Genomic DNA, 22,264 nt, shown 5'->3' on the forward strand with positions numbered 1-22,264 from the left:
TATGTTTGCCTAGTTTCTCTACTCAAAATTTCCATCTTCCAAAGCTGCTTTTCATAGTTACTTGAGTTTGCACACACCATGTAACTTGAGTTTGTAGCACCATGTTGCCCCTTGGCCTCTACTGTTGATTAACTCAAATTTGTTTATTTATTGCAATTTTATCCTAGTCTTCTGTTGTCTGTTACACTTATATTAAGTGTACATGGATGCCAGGTGAGCATGACTTCGACCAGTTCCACAGCCCTTTATGTGGCTAATGGCAAGGAGGCCTGAGAGAAGAGGTCAGACTTAGGCTCATTAGAGCAATCCCACCTGCCCCCCCCCTTGCTGGCTGACCTGAGGCTAATCTGTGGGTTTCCCCTTTAAATGGTGAAAGATAGAACAGAAATTCTGGACTCCAACACACACAGCAAATCAAGGGAGAAGGGATAGAAACACCAAGCATGTCATCAATTTGACTACAGACAAAACATAGATAATGTGGTGCCAATGGTCTGGGACGCCAAAGGCTAAGGTTACCTGCCCATATCTGCTGTTATGATGCTTGCATGCACTCTAGTTGTCACCCCTGCTGCCCTTGTTGTGTGCAGTTATCCATTTAACTAGGAAACTACCGGTCAAGAAGTAGATGGCACCTGGAACTACTGTCTTATTCTTATTCCAAGATTCCACCTGGACTTTGACAGAACGACTGGCAATCAGAACCTAAGAATTATCTGGTTCCATTAGCCTTCCAGAGCAGACTGTCGATCCATCACCACTGCAGAAGTTACAGAGAGCTGCATACCTAACCTTGCTGATGTATTCATGACAAAGCAGTCAATAATAGCTCCACCAGCCACGGATTGCTCCCATATTGTCCAGTACATAAAACCTGATCTAAAATGTGACTTTATAAGACCAAACACAGTAATAGGGCTAATACACAATTGCTTCCTTTGTGCCAAACCTCATGCTACATGTGTTTATTAAAAAGCAGCATTGGAAGAGATGGGATAGTCAGTGGAGACATGCGGGGAGCACTTTCCTGCCACAACTGCCAAAATATGATTTCACATTACATGTTTGCAAGGATATGCTTATGTGGAGTGGAGAAATGGGGAGCAATTTGGAAAGTTTGGAAAATTTGTGGCTGATTTGATATTAGTTTGTGGTCAGATTCTTATTTTTTTAAAAAAACAAGACACCAGAAAATGGACCACGTGCCAGGTGAAAGATAAACTGTCCTATTCCACCTCTGTATAAGCAGAAACAAAATAGAATATCTGAGTAGCCTGTTACCTTTTTTGCTGCCCCTTCTAATTGCCATTGAAGGCCTCCTAAGGACTCCCTTCATCACTGAGCCACCTATTCACTGATGTGCTGATTCTACATTTCTTAAAATAGGCAAATGAATTGGCATGTTTTGTCAGAAGCTGCTGTCTCCTGAAGTGCTGATAATAGCACTGCTATTCAGTCCAAAGCATTCAGAATGTATTTGGATGCTCTGTGTTCTTGGAGTGTTTGTGTTCCTGCAAGCATGTTAATCAAATGAACTGGGCAGGGGGAAGAGGAAGCAGGAATTAATGGAGCTCATTTCTTTCCATGTTGTATCCTCTTGGAAGCTCTGATCTTGTTTGAACTGGTCCGCTCTTGTGCCTTCAAGGAAAAATCCGTACAGGGAAACTTAGCAATGAAAAGTTTTCCTAGCATTTTATAATTAAGGATATTTACTGATTTAAAATGATACATTCTTGAGGTGGTTTATATAGGAAAAGAATAAGGCATGGAGATAAAGTGATAGGAAAAGGCACTTGCTGAATTAGATACCTGCAATAAATGTTGCAGCATGCAATATTTACAAAATGATAATATGGGTTTATAAAATGAAGTAGGTGTAATTCCTGATTCTTATCCCTGAGGAACTCTGGCATGAGACCCACAGCCCAATCCTGACTAGATTCCCCAACAGCACAATGAATGTTCTGCAGACAGAGTCAGCAGGATTCAGGCAGAAGTGCCTGGTTCCTGCTGGAAGTTGCATAGTGGTGTTTCTTGCTCTGGGACTTCTGGCCAGCATAGTGACTTCTGTTGCTAGTGGCCATACATGTGGGCCAGTGGTCAGGCCATCTGCTAGTGAAAGGTGAAATTAATGTGAAAAAATAAATTAGGGTGCAGTGGGGGTGGGTGGCAGAAGGAACAGGGTTAGGAGGAGGAGGAATGGTTCCAGGGTGGAGTGGGGAAGGAGGTGGAACTAGGGAAGGAGAGAGCAGGTTTGGTGACATGACTGTGGCCAAATCCTATCCCCCTCCATTTCTGCCACCTTTATATGTCTCGGTCATGCACCAGCAAAATAGCTGGCACAGGACTGAGGAGTCCCATAGAGACTTTAGTTTTCCCCAGGACAAATGAAAACAAAAGTTCACTTACCCCAAAGAGACCTCTCAAACTACCCCCCCCCATCATAGGATGCAGTAGCACCTCCTTGGCACGCCTGCATCAGCGGGGTGGGGTGGGGGGAATATAGGTTGGATTGGGTTGCCAAACACTTAGCAAGATTTTTGGACTCCTTTCCCAGGGTTAACACCCTGGCTCTTTGAAGTCAACAGTATCGTCTCTGAACTTGGGCCCCCTTCAGATACAAAGTATCTGAACCTCCAAAACTTACCAGCAGCCATGGTGAATGAAAGGGGAAGCCACACTTCTACAATTGCAAATAAGATATGTTTTTCTTAACTCTAATTTTGCAAGCAATATGCAGTTGCAATATAGCAGTGAATTTCCTCACCCTCCATTCCCTTCTGTGTTATGAATGCTATTTTTTGTTCTTTTATTTTCCTTTCATGAAAAGATTTTCCTGTTTCTGTGGTGTTTTGCTTTACGTTTAAGTCCATGTTGGATATCCCTAGGTGATACTGTGGCAGTTGAAATGAAAGGCTACCACTCAAGTGGAAACAAGAATTCTATTGTATGTGCCAGTGCATTTATTTCATGTGACCGCAAGCCTGAAAGCCAAGCAAATGGTGAAGGAGAATGCCACTTCCTTTACTTTCTCATTGCAAGAAAAAGGACAGAATATTCTAAGAAATAGAGCTAACAGCTGTGCATGCAGCTTTGCAAAACCCGTGATTGGTGATCCTCTCTCACTACAATACTTTGTTCTCTAATGCAGTGGTTCTCACACTTTTAGCACCAGGACCCACTTTTTAGATTGAGAATTTGCCAGGATCCACTGGAAGTGATGTCATGACCGGAAGTGTTGTCATCAAGCAAGACAATTTTTAGCAGTCCTAGGCTGTAATCACCACACTTACCCAGGTGTAAGTCCCATTGACTGTCATTGCTAAAAGCATATACATAGCAGCCTGTTCAAAGTACAGATCTGTAACATTTCCCCAAATGCAGTCACGTACCATGGCAGCATCAAGTCTAATATATAAAAATAAAATATTGAAATGAATGGGGACCCACCTGACATTGGCTCACAACCTGCCTAGTGGGTCCCAACACTGCTCAAGAAACACTGCTCTAATGAATGACTCTAATGTCACTAGACTTTAATGAGTCTTCAGGTTCATTCTCCAGTTTTATTTTGTTTTATTTTGCTTGTTTCATATGTGGATTAGTTGTTTATAATATAAACCAGTTCACTTACAGCATTCCCCCCCCCCCCACACACACACAGACATACAGGTAGCTCTCAATGTACATGAGGGTTATATTTCTGCAAGATGGCATGCAATCAAACACACGTAAATGAAAACCACTTTGGGTTTAGGGGAATGGTCAGTGAGCACTCACTTTAAGGAATAGTGTTTACAGAGGAAGCAGGAGAAAAACACTGGCTAAAATTACAAGAAGCCTCTTAGCAGTAACTGATTAGCAGCTAATCAACTCCTTTGCTTCCTAGCATTCAATGGGAAGCTTATCTTATTCATGCAGACTCTCAGTTTATTCAGGAAGTCATGGGCTGCAAGTGGTGGTTAGCATCCTGAACCTCTTCCAGTTATGCCCACAGTTGTCACAATCTGCACACCAAAACTTCACAAAAACAAATATAAAAAAATCCCACAACCCCACTCCTGCCAGCTCATTCAATACACACAAGGCAGAAGGAGATTATAGGAGCCAAAGACATATGTAACTTTAAGGGTATCCCTTTCTTGCATTTGCTGTTATTCAGGGAGGAGCAGCAGGCTTTGCATCAAAGGCATTTTCATTAAAGAGGACTTGAGGAATGCAAATGATTCAGGAGAATCAGTATCACATGCACAACAATAAACCCACTTTGCAGTTTATACTGGTGCCAGCCACACAAATTAAGAGCAAATTAAGATTTCAGAGAGAGATGGAGATCCATTTGAGTGAACATAAGTTAACAGTACCATGGTATAACTGGCTGTTAAACACCTTGCTTTCCTAGCTCCCCTGAAGATGGTAGAACACAGGGAGCCATCAATCAGCATTTTTATCTTGTCAGTGGAGTTGAGAGGGAGGAAGGGTGCACTCACTCTCAGTTACTGTGTGGCTATATAACCACCCAATCCTAACTGAATTCACACATAGTGATATAGTGGCACCAGAGTGGGCTACACAGCATTCTGTGGGGGAATTTTGCATGCTGGAGGCCTCCTCATGGTAAGCCCCAGCGGCTCCTATGGGTCAACGCAGACCTGCACCAGCTATATCGCTGCCACAAGTCCAAGTTGATCTGTGTAAGTAGATTGGACCCAGGAAGGGGGAGAGGATAAACTGATCTCCCATCGCCACCTCCCCTTTCCCCATTCCACCCCCTCTCTGCCCTCCCCTCCCCGGACTTACCTTGTCTGGCGGCATCCCTGTGGCTGCTGATGCCAGTGAGAACGCTCTAAGACTTCCTGCTCGTGTGCTTACTAGAAGCGCTGTCACAAAGCACTTTACGGTACTTTTGCAACAGCGCATGCTGGCAAAACACAGGCCCAGGAAAGGAGTGGACCATAAATAAACGGGGATGCAGAATGTCCTAATCCGTGCAGCTTATTTTATTTTTATTTTAATACCTTATTTATTTTTATTTTATTTTAATACCCTTTAAAGTAAAGATTTAAATTTTAATATTTTAATATAAATTTAATAGTTCATACTTTTAAATATTGTCCTGTAATCTTTTGAGAAAGATAGATAGGATCCAAGTTTGACAATGAATGAATGTTAGAATGAGAAACTGGAACACTGGTCAGACCTGGGTCCTTTTAGTCCAGTGTTGTCTGTGTGAATTGAAGCTCTGGGGTCTTGGACAGTTACCCTTCGCAGCCCTACCTGAGGATTCCAGAAATTGAACCTCAGACCTTCTACATGCAAAGCAGTTGTCCTTTCACTGAGCCACAGCTGCTTCTCCACTGCTGGGGCACCTTTGTGAAAGTCACCCTGAGAATCTCTCTCTTAAACTACCAGTACACACAAGCTCTCTCACATTTCAGTTTTGTAGCACAATGTCCTCCTGATCAGCAAAATTTCCCCCATCATACCGCTGAGGATGAAGCTTCTCCTCACAGCTGCTGACCCCTGCTATATTCTTGTCAGTTCTAGTGAGCCTAGTTTGCTTTTCTCTAGTAGCAGAGAAGGGGGACTTCCTTCTATCACACTAAACATTTAAACAAGGTGTTAAATGTGGGTTTGGAAGCAAAGGTGCTTTTCTGACAGGGTGACCAGATGTCCTCTTTTTCCAGGACATGCCTTCTTTTTTAGCTTTGTATCCTGGAAAAGAACTTAAATGTCCTCCTTTTCTCTGCAAGTGGGCCCCTGCAGGGGAGTGTATAGCCTATTTGTAATTAAAAATTATATGTGATATAGTCTTAATAAATAATATAGGGTTTAAATTAACCACATGAAATCAATATATGAGTGTTTTTAGATTTTATGTCACGTCCTATATTTTTCTTTGATGTCCTACATGTCCTGGTAACCATACCACTTCGAAGTGCCCATAGATATGCTTCTTCATATTAAAATAAAATGCAAATAGAAAGCCAATATGTTAGAAAGATGAGTTATAGCCTAGACTTCTCCCGAACCTGACCCCTTTTTGGACCCAATCCACCCATCCCTGCTCCCGTTGACTCCCCATTCCACCGCCTCCTTATGCGCTCCTCTGCCCCATTCAGCCTTTCCCCCACGCTGTCCCACCTCCTCTGCCAACTTGCGTGCCTTGCTGGGTCCAGGGGGGATTTGCCTATGCATTCAGAAAGGCTCCAGCCTTCCCCCGGCAGTGCATGCTTGCACATGCTGTTGGAGTGCATTTTACAACTGCTGTAAGGCAGTTGACTCTGGTGGAATGCTCTATTCCTTTTTTGCCATTCACTGCAGAACCGAATCCTAGCTGCTGTATCCAATACTGAATTTCTTTGCCTTGGGACAGTCTTCTTTCATAATTCTTCTTATGTTGTCTTAACTGTGCACTTAATAGATTATTTTTTTCCTGGTCATTGAATGATGAATACTGATTTCATTCATGCTTTCCATATTTCTGTTCTTATTGGAAGTAGCAATCAAAGCAGCAGATGTGCATCAAGAAAAGATATACAGAAATAATAATTTACTCTTTGTACTTCAGTATTTCATTTGGTATATGCTCCATTCTTGATTGGGGACCTGCTGTTGCTAGGCAACCCATAATAGGAACTGGTCCCTGCTTCAGATCACTTGGGTACTAAACAAACCAGACTAAAGGTAGGAAGGGAAACAGAGGCAGGAAAGGGTGGATTTGGAATAATAACCAGGACTCTTCGGGCCCCAGCCATTGTTTTCCAACAGTGTAGTGTTGCATCTCAGTAATGAAAAAACCTATGCACTTATAACTGTCTACCACCTCACAACTTTAGGATATAGATTAGTGTTCATAATGTCTGTTTTGGAAAATGTTTCCAAAATAGGTGCTATCACAAGCAAAGCATATAAAGGCAGAACCCCTAGTTGTTTGTTCCTTAGACACTGCACTTGAATATGAAGGCTTCTTTTGTGGTCAATAGCTACTGACAGACCTGTCCTTCCATTAATTTGCCTAGTCTTTTAAAGCCATTAAACAAGTGGCAATCACCACATCTTGTAGCAGGGAAGCATCTTGTAGAGGAAGAAAAATTCAGTCACTCCACTTTCTCCACACCATGCATAATTTTATAATCTATCATTTCATCCCCCCTTTGTCATTTTACCCCCTTTTATGATCCTTCTCTCTTGTATTATCCAGTGTCTATTGTATGAAATTGCATGCACAAAAATTGTATTATGTATTGATTAATCCAGATAACCATCATACTCTTATTCCATGCTCTTATATATATTTAGTTCCATAATTCATAGTGAGTGTTAGGTCCCCATTTCACCCTGAAGCTTTCTTTTTAACCAGTCTGATTATAAATATAGAGGAGCAGTTAAAGGATTTTAAAAGATAATTAACTCGTACCAAGTAATCTCTGGTATGCAGGCTTACATGGAGAATAGTAGCTCCTTATTTTCCTTAATGTTTTCTATATTTTGCTGAAAGTTGGGTAATGAAATGTTTCTAGAAAATGTTGTATGCCTGCAGGGATTTGTTATGCAATGGCAAACACATCCGTTTGGATCTGATTTTGCAGGGTGATTGCACACAGAACCCATTCCCTCTATTTCAATGTAGTGAGAATTATAATCATCTGAGAGATGTAGGGTTCATTCTGATCATAGTCATTTCCTGACAGCACAAAAAAAAGGAAAATTCTTTTTTCAAAAATGAAAGCTTTGAGTCGTGATAATATTGTAAAGCAAGCAAAAAATGGCAATACTCTGAAATCATGGTCTCTGCAGATTTTTTCTCCGTACCAGCGGTCAACTTCTGTCTTCGGTTTTAAGACTGGTGTGTTTTTTGGACAGTTGGTCTCTGCCTTTAGTTATTTTTGCAGATTATTGCATCCAAGGCAGCAGGTTTTTTTGTACCCATCAGGCTGCTCTATTGCAGTGTGTAGACTTTGGTAAACCTACTGGAAAACCTTGCCATTCTATTCAGGTATTTAACCTGATCCCCTGAGCAATGGTAGAGTAAAGCATAGTACGCATGTAATGGAAAAAGAAGGAAGGAATCAAACTGCATGGGGAAAAAACTTGTTTCTAATAGTGGTGAAACTGACTAGCCCAGATCATGAGGCTTAAGGGCTAGTCAATCTTGGTTCTGAATTCTTAATATGGATAAATAGTAACACAGTTTAGAGGTAGTGCTGGCTGTATACCTTGCACTCCACTGAGGTCTTTCTGTGTGCAGTATTTTTCCTCTTTGATTTCTTATTAATTTCCAGCATGAGCTCTCCATTCTTCTGATTCTTTTCTTCTTATTAAACCTAAAACCTCATCAAATATAGCCTTAGTCACTTTGGTGCTTAAGCCAAGAAGTCCAAGTGGTGTATACCCATGATCATTACAATAATAAATTAAGACCACAGCCCTATGAGTACGTACCTGGGTGTAAGCTCCATTGAACTCATTGGGACTTATCTTTGAGTAAACACGTACATTACTGGGCTGTAAATAATTTGCTTTCTGTTCAATGGTACTCCAGAATCTGAGTTCCTCTTAGCACAGCCAGTTCTGAATCTTTTGTTCCTTCACACATCTTTATCCCTTCTTCCCACACACACACACACACACACACACACACACAAAATTCTTTTCTCCACCCAGTTGATTCTGATCTCCTTAATAGCCTCTTTGCGAGGAGATGGTCATAAGACCAAATCAGACTCCTGCTCAAAATCCTGGAGATGGATTGTAGCCAGTGGACTTTGTCCCTTGTCCCTCATACTTGCTTAACTATTATATTAGTGTCACAATTATTCTGAAGCTCATTGCAACTGCACATATGTTCCTGTTAAATACCAGGAAATATCAGTTATGCAATCATAGCTCTCGAAAGATGATTAGTGGAGGTATAGCGGAAAAGAAGAGAGTTTCTGCTTCTTGAAAGAGAGGCGGAATATGAGCATATGCTTTCCGTCACAAGGAAAACAAATACTGTGTGCTGGAATGAATTGCTTGCCAGGAGCAACATGTTGGAATGTGTCTGGCTCTTTTTGCCAAAGGAAGTCATCTGATTCAGAAACTGTGGCTTTTGATTTGGTAGAACATATGCTCCATCTGCAATACTGCTATTTCCTAGTGAGAAAAAGAGCAACAGCCATTTCAGTTGATGAGGGCATCTTTAAAATATGCGTAAGTGTAGGAGACTATATTTTGCTGCTAGACTGCTGACCAAAGCTCTTTTTTCCCCCGGATCACAAAACAGTTATATTTTACCAACTTGACTAGCTCCCAGTTTGTTTCCAGGCGCAAATCAAAGTGCTGGCTTTAATCTTTAAAACCCTAAATTGGGATCCGACAGTCTAAATCAGCCATTATTAACAGGAGCCTTATGGCCCCCTGGGGAGCCCTGGCACATTTGAAGGGGGCCACAGACTGAAAACTGTGAGACAGGGATTTTATGTTATCTGTTTTATGTTATTTGTGTTGTATTCTTGTTTGACAGGGTGGCCTTGGTACCTGAGAAGATCTCCTAAAGGGCTGTTGCAAAAGGGGGGGGGGGGTTGAAAATGACTGGTCTAAAGAACTGCCTCTATGAACCTGCCTGTAAATGTCAGCCCCTAGTAGAGGCCATGCACCACCACCATGTTAGATACAGTTGGTGGGCCCAGATACTTGAACTCACTGCTGCAAAACATGCTGTAAGGGTATATCAGTCTGTACACCTTTGTGTTTTATTGGAGCAACTACCACCCACTTTGCTAGCCAGGAAAGCCTCTCTGGAAAAATTCACAAGTGGCCGCATCTCGATCTACCATTCTATTCAGGCCTGCAAACAATATCACAATTCTTGGAGCTTCCTGACTTTGAGATAAACAGAATGATTTGGGGTCACTCTGAGTGCTCCTGGTTTCCCCTCACCAACTTCATTGACAATTGAATCAAGAGCCTTATGCTAATCAAAACACAGGTCTCCTGAGTGATCAAAGAGCACCCAGTCATGCCCCTCCCAAGGGATGACGAAATAGGTCATGAGCATCTCCTTGGCAATCAGAAACCCATTAAGAACTAACTCTGAACAAAAGGGTGGTCCAGAGCAACCGCCTCTGACAACAGACTCTGTTAGTCTATGGCAGTGGTCTCCAAACATTTTGGCCAGAGGGCCACATCAAATATCTGGCATGGTATTGAGGGCCAGAAAAATAATTTAAATATAAAATTTAAATACATAAATTTGAGATGGAACTTAGATGAGTGAATAAATGAATGAATGGGCTCATTCATTCAACCTCTCTGGCCCTCAGAACACCCTCCAGACACAATCAGAGCACAGTTCTGGTCATGTTCAGTTGAGTGGGCCAGAGGCTTTCAGGGGACAAGAGGTTGGCTGCTGGCCATAGAGGCTTGCCATGGGCTGCATCTGGCCCCCAGGCCAGGGTTTGGAGACCCCTGGTCTATGGCAAAAATTCTTCTAAAAGGTGTGGCTATTGACCACCAATATATGCATTTTCCTTCCCCCTAATGTGGTGTGTCTGGGAGTGGCTGTAAACACTACCATCTCATCAGCAACCAAGGAATCATTGTAGCTCTCCCACAACAGATATTTGCTTCTCCTTCTAGTCCCCTTCTCTTGCCTTCCTCCCCATGCTTTTCTTCTGAACTGAACAAGCTGCAGCTCAGCACACCTGGAAAGGTGCCATCTTCTCTCTTGACTGCTGCATTCAGTCAACTTCTTCTACCTGTATCCTGGAACTCTCTGTTTTGAATGTTCTTGTTATGGTAGAGCACAATTTCTGATGGGCTCCAGCAAATCTTAGAAGATCAGATAACCACAAACAGAAAAGAGGGGAATAAATTCTGCATAAACACCCTTAAATAAAATCAGCACTATATGCACTTATCTTATCCTATATGCACTTATCTTTAAGTAAGCCCCACCGAATTCAATGGAGCTTACTTCAGAGTAGACTTGAATTGCGTTGTGCTGTTAGTCTGGCTTCCTTTTTCATGATAATAGACTTGCAGCTGAATCCAGGCCCCTCAGAATGTTCAGTCCCAAGTAAAGTGTCCCTAGTTCTCGCTTAAGTTCAGTTTGTGTGTAAATGGTACAGAAGGTTCACTGTCCTGGATAAAGTCTTCAAAACAACCTAACTCTGCTTGCTTTTGTTTATGTGATTGCTGCCTGTGTATTTAATGATAGCCATTTATACAGAAAAGGGAGCTCAGATCTATCAACGGCTACTAGTCTTGGTGGCCATGTGCCACCTTCAGTTCAGTGGCAGTCTGCCTCTGAATACCAGTTGCAGAGGAGCAATGGAGGGGAGGGGAAGCATTCCTTTCTCTCCTGCTCAGGGCTTTGTAACAGTATCTTGTAGGCCATCATGGGAAACAGAATGCTGGACTGGATCTAGCAGGGCTTTGTTAATATTCTTAAGGATATACGTATATTCTTAAGAAGATATGGCAACCACAGCAGTGATCCTTCTTCTTTTGCAGGTGACCTGGTATCTCGAGCCATGCATCATCTGCAGCCGCTCAGCTCAAAGCAACACAGCAACAGCACTCCCATGCACCACAAGCAAGGGTCACTGTACTGGGAACCAGAAGCGCTGTACACGCTCTGCTATTTTATGCATTGCCCACAGATGGAATGGGAGAACCCAAATGTGGAACCTTCCAAGGTCACACTGCAGACAGAAAGGTAATGCCTGTTTCATGAATAGATCAGCCCTTTCTAATTTGTTATCAAATGCAGGCTAGGCATTTGAGTCTTCTCTGCTCTGTTTTGATTACGATTACTTTTCTGGTTGGAATAAATTTTGCCTGCCATTAAATGCTCTGTGGCTGACCCAGAATATATCAAAAGTGACACCCAGTGGCTACATGCTGCAGAGTGGTTCCAGATGTGTATTTTGGAGTGATCTTCCTCCTCTGATCCCACTCCCTTTGTCTCTTGGCTGCTCTGTGTTTTGGAAAGGAAAATTAGTGGTTCTGTTTGTTACTTAACAGGTTTGGTTTTAAGTGTGTTTTTTACGAATTTATTGGGTTTCAGTAGCTGTAATTTGGGAAATAGAGACTGAATCAAAGATCATATGTAAAGGACATACTGCTGAATATACACTGTATTGTGCAGTAGCCATGTTGACTGCTTACTAGTAATGCCTGTTGACATTCAGAAGCAAATTGGAACATACTCATCTCTTGGACCACCTTAAGACATTCTTTTGGAATAAGAGAGAATCTTTTGGAAGCCACTGAAGAGTCTTAGTCTTTCACTATAAGACTCACATATAACCCAGAATGGCTAGAAGAAAATTGTGATTACAGTGGGCCCTCCTCATATGCAGGCTTGGCAACTGAGGGTTGACTGCAGTACTACAGGACAGTATTGGGCACTCTTGGAAGCCACTTCCTGGTCATGCCAAGGCCTGCGATCCACTCCATTGGCCCTTGCGTGCATCCAAATGCATCGGGGAAGTGTTTCCCAAACTGTGTGAAAGGCTTCTACTAAGCCACAGTCCTTGGAGTGTTCTGATTTTGAGATAAACAGGACAATTTAGGGTTGCAATGAGAGTGCCTCTTCTTTCCCTTAACCAACTTCTTTTACAACTCAGTCCAGAGCCCTCTGCTAATTGATACCCCCCAAAAAGTGTCTGGTCACCCCTTTCCCAAGATGCAACCAAATAGGAAATGGCCATCGCTATGAGGGATTGATGATAAAAACCCATCAAGAGCTGTTTTGCCCAAATTCTCCCTATCCTGCCGACTATGCCAGTTTGTCTTGCAATCCTGCCTGACTACTGCCAATTTGTCCCGTCCAAATATTCCAATTCCCTTCTAATGCCCACTTTTTGGCTGATTAACACCATCCTTTTCCAAGAACAACAGCTGTGGTGTGCAAAGAAATGCAGAACTCCTTATCAGTTGAGCAATTCACAAGATTTTATTGCTACAAACACATACACTCCCTGCAAGTCCTCTTGTCCAGAGGCTTTCCCTCCCCAAAACCCCACTTAACTCAGTGGATAAAGGTCTGAAGCCTCCAGTCCAAGTTCAATCCAGTCTCCAAAGCACAGTCCAGTCTTCCCAATCCAGTGTTCTGCAGCAGAGTCCCTCCTCTCCAGCAGTGTCCTCTCCAGCAGAGTGTCTCCTCCAGCAGTCCTCTCTTCTGGATCCTCCAGCAGAGTCCTGGCAGTCCCCTTCTCCCATAGGTCTGGGTCAGGTAGTTCTGGGTCAGGTTCCCTCTGGGTCAGGGGTACCATCTGGTCAGCTCTTTGGTCCTTCCGAAGCTACCTTTTATCCTGAAGCCCCTTGTTAAGTCCAAATGCAGCTCAGCTGTGAGCTACCTCGTTAGCTCATTCAAAGTCCCATCAAGGTCAAATGAAACTCAGGTGTCCATCCAGGTCTCCATTGGCCTTGATTGATTACAGCTGTGGAGCCAGCCCTGCCCTTCCCAGAGCTGTCAACCAGCTGTCAAAACATGGGAATTCCTGTCAACACCACATCATCCACCTGATGATCTTCTGATCTTCCATTACAAGAGCCATCCTCAAAAGGATGGTCCAGGATAAGCTCATCTAACAAAAGTCCCTATGGCCAAAAATACTCTAGAGGCTCTGACCATAGAAGCCCAAAGCATGCATTTCCCCTTCCACCTACGTGGTCTGCCTGCAATGTGACCTCAATACTGGTGCTACTCGTGCACCATTCTCTCATCAAGCCACCCCAGAATCTCCATGCCAACCCCAATTAAACCCCAAAAAGATTAACATAGGCCAACACACATTTTGCAGTCTTAGATCTATTCCTGGGTATGTTTGGGCCGCTGATTCAAAAAATGACATCAGTTTTGCCCCATCATGTCTAGTTTCTGAGATACTGCATAGCTTTGTTAGCGAATGGTTCAAGCAGCTTCCTCATGAGGAAGCCTATGCCATGGCTTCTTCACAAGGAAGCTCCTTGAACCATTCACTAAAGAGTCTATGCTGTATCCCCAGAACTACATGCGATAGGGCAAGACTGAATCGGCACGCCAAATTCATATGAAACCACCATAAATTTTGCAAAAATCTTTCTCTCAAATTCACAGGCCTAGGTAATTAATCTTTTCCTGTTCCTTTTACTTCTCCTTTCTTTCTTCCCTGGGCCTCTCTCCTTGAATCCAGAGAATCTGTGATGGCACCCATTGAGCTGCTTTACAATCCCTCACTGCCTTCCCTTGAAAGCTCCTTGACTGCCTTGCCTCATTTCCTGTTTCTCTATTTTTATCCATTTGAACCTATCCTGAGCCTACCTTTGGAGCTGGCCATCCAGCCCCAATTAACAAAGGACAAGTCTATCAATGGCCATTAGTCATGATGACTATGCACTACAAAAGAGTTCAGCAGCAGTTTCTGAGGAGCAGAAGTGGGAGAGAAGTACTCTTTCCTTTCTGTCCTATTGGGGCTGTGTGGAAAACAGAATGCTGGACTAGCTGGGCTTTTGGCCTGATCAAGTCTAATGTTTCTTACGCTCCTGCATAAAGAACTCTAGAGAGGTTATCTTTAAAATTAGCATTGGAACTATTTTAGTGTACGGTATTTATTTCAGGGTTTGGGCAAGAAGTGGTTAACTTTTCTTGGAAGGCAGAGCGGGGTAGAGTGATGCTTTGTACTTCTGGCTCTGCTGTGCTGAGCAGGAGAAATGTTCAGAGAAGCTAGGGATCGTCTTACAGCGCCTCCTGTATTTTACTGATCAATGGCAAAAGTATAGCTGATGAGGTGACTCTTAGCCAGGAGCAGGAAAGAAATGAAGAGCTTGAGATTTCATTCAGGAATGTCATTGAAGAACATGCAGTGGAAATGGAGCAAGAACAAACTAGGATGAGATGGAATAAGCCAGGATTTTGTTGTTACCTACAGCACCAATCCTGGTCTGCTAAACAAACCATGGTTAAAATAAACCATGGCTTTCTGTGACAACTGAAGCAGCCCAATGTTTCTTTTCAGAGTACTGTTGTTTTCAGAAGGCTAATAAAACATCTTGGGCTAACAAGAGCTGCAACATCTCCAAACATTTTCCTCTGAACCTATTGCAAGCCCTTCTCCTCCACCCACAATAGCAAGGAAAACTCCTGATTTTCTCAGAGGCAGAGGGGGAAGGAGCAGGAAAGAAGTGATTATGTCCCACTTCCTGCCACTTTTCAAGATTTATGTATCTTTGGGCGCAATCCTGACCCGGGATTGGGCCGACGCAAATCCCTTGCACCAGCCCAAGAGGGTCGCAAACATGCCATAAGGCACATTTATGGCTCCTCAAGTGGAAGTCTAGAGGGGGCTGACATAAGCCTCCGTACTGGCTTGCTCTCGGACACTTGTGTCACCGCGGCTGGGCCGATGCAAGGGCAAAAGGTGGGCAGGGGGAAAAGCAGGGAAGAGGCGGGGGGGAAATGTTCCTGCGCAGGGGAAGGGTGGAGGTGGGGAGTGGGAGGCAGGGCTGGGATCTGGCAGTTATGCCGGATCCCAGCCCCCATTCCCAGGGAGAACGGAGCGGTTTCAGGCCTCAGGAGGTGACGCAAGTCCGAGGAGACCCATGGGTGCCAGCAGCCCTTATCTGGAGGTAAGGGGAAATATTTCCCATTACCTCTGGCTGAGCTGCTTATAGCCACTATCCTGCTCTGGATATAGCACAAGCCTCCCGGCTTGCCTGTTCCAGCACAGGATAGGATTGCACCCTTTGATGGGTTGCAGCTTGGCAATTCTACACTGGAGGAAACCGGAACTGGCAAGGTAGAAGTGAGGGTGCACCAGGCAAATGTAGTAGTGAGAGAAGCAGAAAGGTGAATCTACAATGATTCACATAAGGCTATGCAGAAGAAATGTCCTTAGTTTGCATTTATTGCATTTCTCCAGATTACCCTTTAAAAAGTGTCAGTGGAGGGCTTTGTTTGCATAAGCAGCATTCAGACATAACACCAAACCATGATTCATGTTAAGAGCATGAACAATCTTGAGCTCATACACTCCATATACCAATTTTAATAAAAAAATATTTCACAGAGTTACATAGCAAATACTAGATGTTTCCCTGTCCCCAAAGTAACTTATGTTCCCATCCAAACTTGACAAACCATGAATAGCACAAATGAGAGTTTGTCCACAAACCAGGGTCTCAAATCATGATATTTTCCTGGTTTGAGATCCTGGTTTGTGCAAACTATAGTTTGCCAGGTTTTGACAAAGCAGCAAACTGTGGTTTGCCTCACACCAGGAATGGCTGCTTTTGCTCTCCTTTCCTTGTGTATAAAGAAAGATGAGAGTGCAGAGCCTCGAGGTTGCTGATATTCATAATGCCAAATCAAGGTTTGGCACTGCACTCAAATGCAGCCACAGTCTCATTGATTTACATTGATGCACATTTCAGTTTGCACTTTGTGAACCACCACAGTGTTTGGGTGTTAAAAAAAAACACCCCAAAACAACCCAAATCAAGCTAGTTTTAAATTTTGCAAGCATCTACCCCTCACCCTAATCTAGTTATACCTCTATGCTTATTACTGTTAATTTAATAGTTAGCATTTATGGAGCAGTTGGAATAGGGATTATAATAAAAACAGAGAAAGGCCTGTTCCTTTTTAAGCCGTCTGTAACCAATTCTCTTTTTCTGGAAAACCGCTTTAGGAACTGTGGTAATGTGGTAAAGGCCAGAGTAAGCTTTCTGTATTGTTGCCAGGATCTTGTGGTTGACTTTGGAACACCCAAAGATTCCTTCTCCTGCCTAATCAGATGTGCCTTGGCATTTTGCACCAGAAATCTCAAGTGCAAAGGATATTGCAGAGGCCCAGCTATTTCCAGAGGACTGAGTTATGTAATAGCAATCTGCTTTGTTGTTGTTGTTGTTCCAGTTCTCCTGCTGCCTCACAAAAGTAACGTGGTTTCCATTAGTACTTCCAGGTTTTTTCTTTATATTTTTATTTCTACTAAAAGGATACCAATGATATTCCCCTTTATAACCCATTCTTTCTAGAGCGTAGTGATCTATTACTTACATTTCTCTGTATGAATAGAACTGCTCCTTTTTTACTTGTTTTCTGGGCATCTGCAAAAAGAGTAGAATTATTTTTAGTTATAGTTTTTCTAAGCTCTTTGCTTTTAATTTGCTTGGGTTCCAGCTGTTTTCTTCTTATCTGATTCTAATTAATTTTGCTTTTATGTTTAGTGTTTTTTTGTTTTTTTAAATGAAGCAGCTAGGTTATTTTCTTTTGCTGGCTGTTTTAACATGACTTTCTGCTGTTGAACAATGGGACTGCTTTTGACCCTCTGAGAATTCTTGTGGCATGGAGAAGTCCTTGGCTGCTGCCTGTATGCTTGTCTGGCTGCGTTCAAGCATACTCTAGTGACAGTGCTGAAAGCCATTTTGCTCCTTTATAATCATAATTTTTGTGTTCTAAGGAAAGCTCTTTAAAAAAGGTCCATCCATCCATCCATCCAGGAATTTGTCTCTCTCCTTTCTGCCCCCCAAAGGGCCCTTATGCTCTGCTCTTCCTGTTTATTTTAAACAGGAAGAAATGGGCAAAGAGAAAGAGCAAGGAGTTAGTGCCAAAGAAAAAAGTAAGAGAATAGGCTCCATCTCCCTCTCCCCACCTGACTGCTTTCTTAAGCAACTGGGAGGATGAGCAGATGGCAATGGTAGTATAATGTGCATTTTTTTCTTCTTCTTCCTAGCATAGGAGGAAGAGGTGGACTGTGTTGGCCTGATCCCTTTCCTGCTCACTTGACTGGGAAGAGGATTGGACCAAGTTGGCTTGGTGAGCAGCGAGCATATGTAGGGTGCACGGTCCCCTTCATCAGCTTGCCATTCTCTCTCCCAATTCAATGCTTATTGCAAACCTTTCACTCGTCTGATCTCGGAAGCTAAGCAGGATCAGGCCTGGTTAGTACTTGGATGAGAGGCCACCTGGGAATACTGGGTGCTGTAGGCTTATACGATAGTCTTTCGAGACTGAAGGTTGCCAACCAACCAGCCTTTATCATGGGCAGGCCAACCCTGCAAAGGACCATCAAAGCAGCTTTCAATTCTTTCAAAAAATAGGACAATATAGAACAACGATATTATAATGTACAAAACAGCAGCATCAAACTAGAAACGATGACGCACTGAAAGGTACAACTTTTGAAATATCAATAACGTTTGGTTGAAAATAATATTTAAAATACTTTTCATTCATGCTCCGAAAAGGGTGGAAATTGGAATTTAAACTGTTCACATTCCATGCGAGGCAAGCAGTAACGACTTTGTACACTCTCATATATTAGCAGGCTTTTCAAATTAAGCTTCATGCACCTGGCTTCATGTAGCCTCTTCTTCCCAGCTTGCTGGCAGACATCACACAAAATCTCATGCTGTTCTTGTGAGTTCTTGCACTAATAGCATGAAATTTTGCATGATGTTGACCCGGCGAGCTGTGAAGAAGAGGCCACGCAGCGTCCCTGTGAGTGCAAAGGGTGCCACAGCCCCAATGAGTTTGGGAACGGCTGTTTTTCCCTATTGACCATCCAGTGTATTATTCCCTTTTGATACATATAGATAATTTCCATGTATTATGCCCTACAAATTGGTTGGTATTAAGCAAAAGTTATGTCATCCCTCCTTGAACTGCTTGCATTTATCTTTACATGAAAATGTGTTTTCTGTTGCTTCAACACAGACAGTGACTTTCTTTTATCTTGCTCCAGTGGGATCAGGATAATTAATAACCCAGTACTATGCAAGTGGCTCGATGGTGGAGTGTGCACTTTGCCAGCATACCAGGCCTTTGCACTGTTGCAAAAGCACCGTAAAGCATTTTGTGGCAGCGCACCTTTTAGCAGTGTCGGTGAGAAGGCCCAAAGCCTTCCCACTGGCACTGGCTTGTGGAGGGATGCCTGTTGGAGCAGATAAGACCAGCATAAGGATGAGGGAGGGTGGGGAGGGGTAGAACAAAGCAGGGGGAGGGATGCGATTGGTGGTGTGGTGTGGCGTGGCGGGTGCTATATCCTTTCTCCCTTTCCTGGCCTGATCCACTAACATGAATCAACACAGACTGTCACCTGTGATATGACCTATTGCTGCTGCTAAGGCTTACCACAGGGCACAGGGGAAAATGTTCCCTTCCCTCAAGGAGACCTCCAGTAGCTGAATTTTCTTGTGGGATGTAGCATAGCGCGTGCCAGCGTTGCTACATTGACATGAGGGAATTTAGGTAGGAATGAGCTGTAAATCAAAGTAAATTTCTTTCATTTTTCTTCTGAAGTTTGCTAACCTAGTAAAGCTTCTAAAGTGATTGCTGAGGTTTCAGCTGTGAAGCACAGGGGCTCTGCTTGCTAATTTGTATGGTGTTCCTTTTTTCTAAGAAGTCTCTCATCCACCTTTTATGCAACAGCTATATTGACAAGACCCCCAATACCACCAAACTTGCTGTATATGATTTCTTTTCCTATTAACATATTCCTGAAAATATGGTTTAGTAGCTTGGCCATTTCAATACCAACAGTAATTCTGTTCAGCGGCATAGCATGACTTCTCTCCAGTGTTTTCTTTTTTTGCATTTTTTTGTTCATCCTCTCTTGGTCAAAACATTCATTCAACCATTTTTGCTGTCTTTTGTCTTTTCCCTTGAAGCCTTAAGTGACTGGAGAAAGTGTCTCTTGCCAACACTGTCCCGCCTTTCTATTTTCAGCCTGACTTGTTCCTTTGTGTGTGCATGTGGTGTGGATAGGATATTGAATGTTGATCCATTCCACACATAGTCACAGAATTTAGTGTGGGGTTTTTTTTTTGGGGGGGGGGGTATTGTGTTATCAATGCACAGTATGAAATGAGGGAATAACCAACAGTTAAGAAGTAAAAGGCCAGGTGAGAAAAGTGTGGTGAGGTGAGAAAAGTATGCAGGAACATTCAATTAACAACTACCATCAGTGAATGGCATACCTACATGACTATGACAGTTTAAAACTTGTATCTCATCAGTATTATTCACTCTGGTCAGGAGTGCATGAACACATGAAACTGTCTTTTCCTGAGTTAGAACGCTGGTCCATCATGCTTAGTTTTGTAGGCACTGGCAACAGTTCTCCAGCATTTCTGACAGGGGTCTTTCCTAAACATAAGAACATAAGAACAGCCCCACTGGATCAGGCCATAGGCCCATCTAGTCCAGCTTCCTGTATCTCACAGTGGCCCACCAAATGCCCCAGGGAGCACACCAGATAACAAGAGACCTCATCCTGGTGCCCTCCCTTGCATCTGGCATTCTGACATAACCCATTTCTAAAATCAGGAGGTTGCGCATACACATCATGGCTTGTACCCCATAATGGATTTTTCCTCCAGAAACTTGTCCAATCCCCTTTTAAAGGCGTCTAGGCTAGACACCAGCACCACATCCTGTGGCAAGGAGTTCCACAGACCGACCACACGCTGAGTAAATAAATATTTTCTTTTGTCTGTCCTAACCCGCCCAACACTCAATTTTAGTGGATGTCCCCTGGTTCTGGTATTATGTGAGAGTGTAAAGAGCATCTCCCTATCCACTCTGTCTATCCCCTGCATAATTTTGTATGTCTCAATCATGTCCCCCCTCAGGCATCTCTTTTCTAGGCTGAAGAGGCCCAAACGCCGTAGGCTTTCCTCATAAGGAAGGTGCCCCAGCCCTGTAATCATCTTAGTCGCTCTCTTTTGCACCTTTTCCATTTCCACTATGTCTTTTTTGAGATGCGGCGACCAGAACTGGACACAATACTCCTAATAGTATTGTGTCCTAATAGGACACAAATAGTCCTAATTGGAGATCCCAGGAGTTGAACCATGCTTTGCTGTACACACCCCATTGCATGATGAGGCACCATAAAGCATGTTAGCAGTTGTTATATCTGCTGTTTTGTATGAGAGTAGATTTGTATAACTAGCCTATATAACAAAATATTACAGTTAAGCAGTTAATATTCATGGTTGTCCCATTACTTACATTTGTAAGACTATGACTGATCCTCCCCTGGTAGCTAAATTCTAAGAAAACTAAGACTTGGCAATCTGGTTGCTTTCAGACTGCTTACTATCAGTATTATTATTATTATTATTATTATTATTATTATTATTATTACTTTGTATGCATTCCATCTAATGCCAGTGTGTAGCTCCATAAAGTATACAAGATGCCCCTTTGATTGCAATCTAGTGGAGGACTATGGAAATTACTTCTGAGTAAACATGTACAATCCACATTACCTTGACTGTGATTGTATGTTTTTTCTTAAGCTGTGAATGCAGCTGTGCTCTAGTGTGTCTGCTATGTCATCTTCGAGATACTTTGAAATATCTATTTTAGAGATACTTCAAGCAACCCTATCCTTTTGATGTCATATGCAGTTCTAGGAAGCGTTCTATAATTCAGAACACTTCCATTCCATAGACTAGACATTTTTTTCATTCTTTCATGTATAGCCAATTTATGGGCTGCTTTTCCACCATGGCACCCAGGGCACTGCTTCATAAAATCTCATGGATAGGCCAATTAACTCCTTTATTCCCATCTCTTCCAGAGATGACCCTCATCTCATGCGAAGAGTTGATGTTCTTCAGTTTAAGTTCCTTGTTCTTGAAAAGCCATTGGCTTTTGTGTCTCATTTTAAAATCCAAGATTTGAAAAGTTGGTAAAACAAGACTAAATGGATTATTGCGTTGACAGCCATGAAGTTCCTAGGGTTAGCTTTAAAATTATGGCAGTTTCCTCAGAACTGGCTGTAGCCTTATCAAGGACGATGTCATTTGGAGACACCAGTAGAACTGCAAATACTGGAAGTGGAGGTAGCAGATGTGGAATTCTGAAACCCAGAAGGAATTGGCATGGCCTTGAGGCAGCTGCTGATTAATAAAATTGATTAACAACATTAACTCTAAAGGTTAATTATAACAAGGTGGGCTGCACTTCTATCAGAAAACAAGATGCACACCCTAAAATGTGAAGTGATAAATGTGTTAAAGACTTTTGTACCCAATTATATAGTTTCTGATCCAGAGTGTCTGATTAAGGGCACAATCCTAACCAGATCTGCTCAGAAGTAAGTTCTGTTTTGTTCAATGGGGAAAGCATGGTTAGGGGAAAGCATGGTTCAGTGGGGAAAGCATGGTTTCTCAGGAAAGCATGGTTAGGATTGCAGCCTTAGTTTTGTAATAAGCCTCTTCATATGCACTAACCGCCCACTAGCACAGCAAGCTTTTCAAGCAAGAGAAATTGTTCTGAAGG

The 22,264-nt window shown here is 42.8% G+C and overlaps 1 protein-coding gene across 3 annotated transcripts in view; it reads left to right on the forward strand.

Moving 5' to 3' along the window:
• Positions 1-22,264, forward strand: part of ABTB3 (ankyrin repeat and BTB domain containing 3) — a 234,082-nt gene that overhangs the window by 151,644 nt on the left and 60,174 nt on the right. For all 3 annotated transcript variants that reach the window (XM_066633515.1, XM_066633516.1, XM_066633517.1), the window contains one exon: positions 11,500-11,704. In XM_066633515.1, coding sequence (XP_066489612.1) covers positions 11,500-11,704 — 205 coding nt within the window. The remainder of the gene's footprint in view (positions 1-11,499; positions 11,705-22,264) is intronic.

The sequence above is a fragment of the Tiliqua scincoides genome, chromosome 7 (genome assembly GCF_035046505.1).
Source record: "Tiliqua scincoides isolate rTilSci1 chromosome 7, rTilSci1.hap2, whole genome shotgun sequence".
Lineage (NCBI taxonomy): Eukaryota > Metazoa > Chordata > Lepidosauria > Squamata > Scincidae > Tiliqua > Tiliqua scincoides.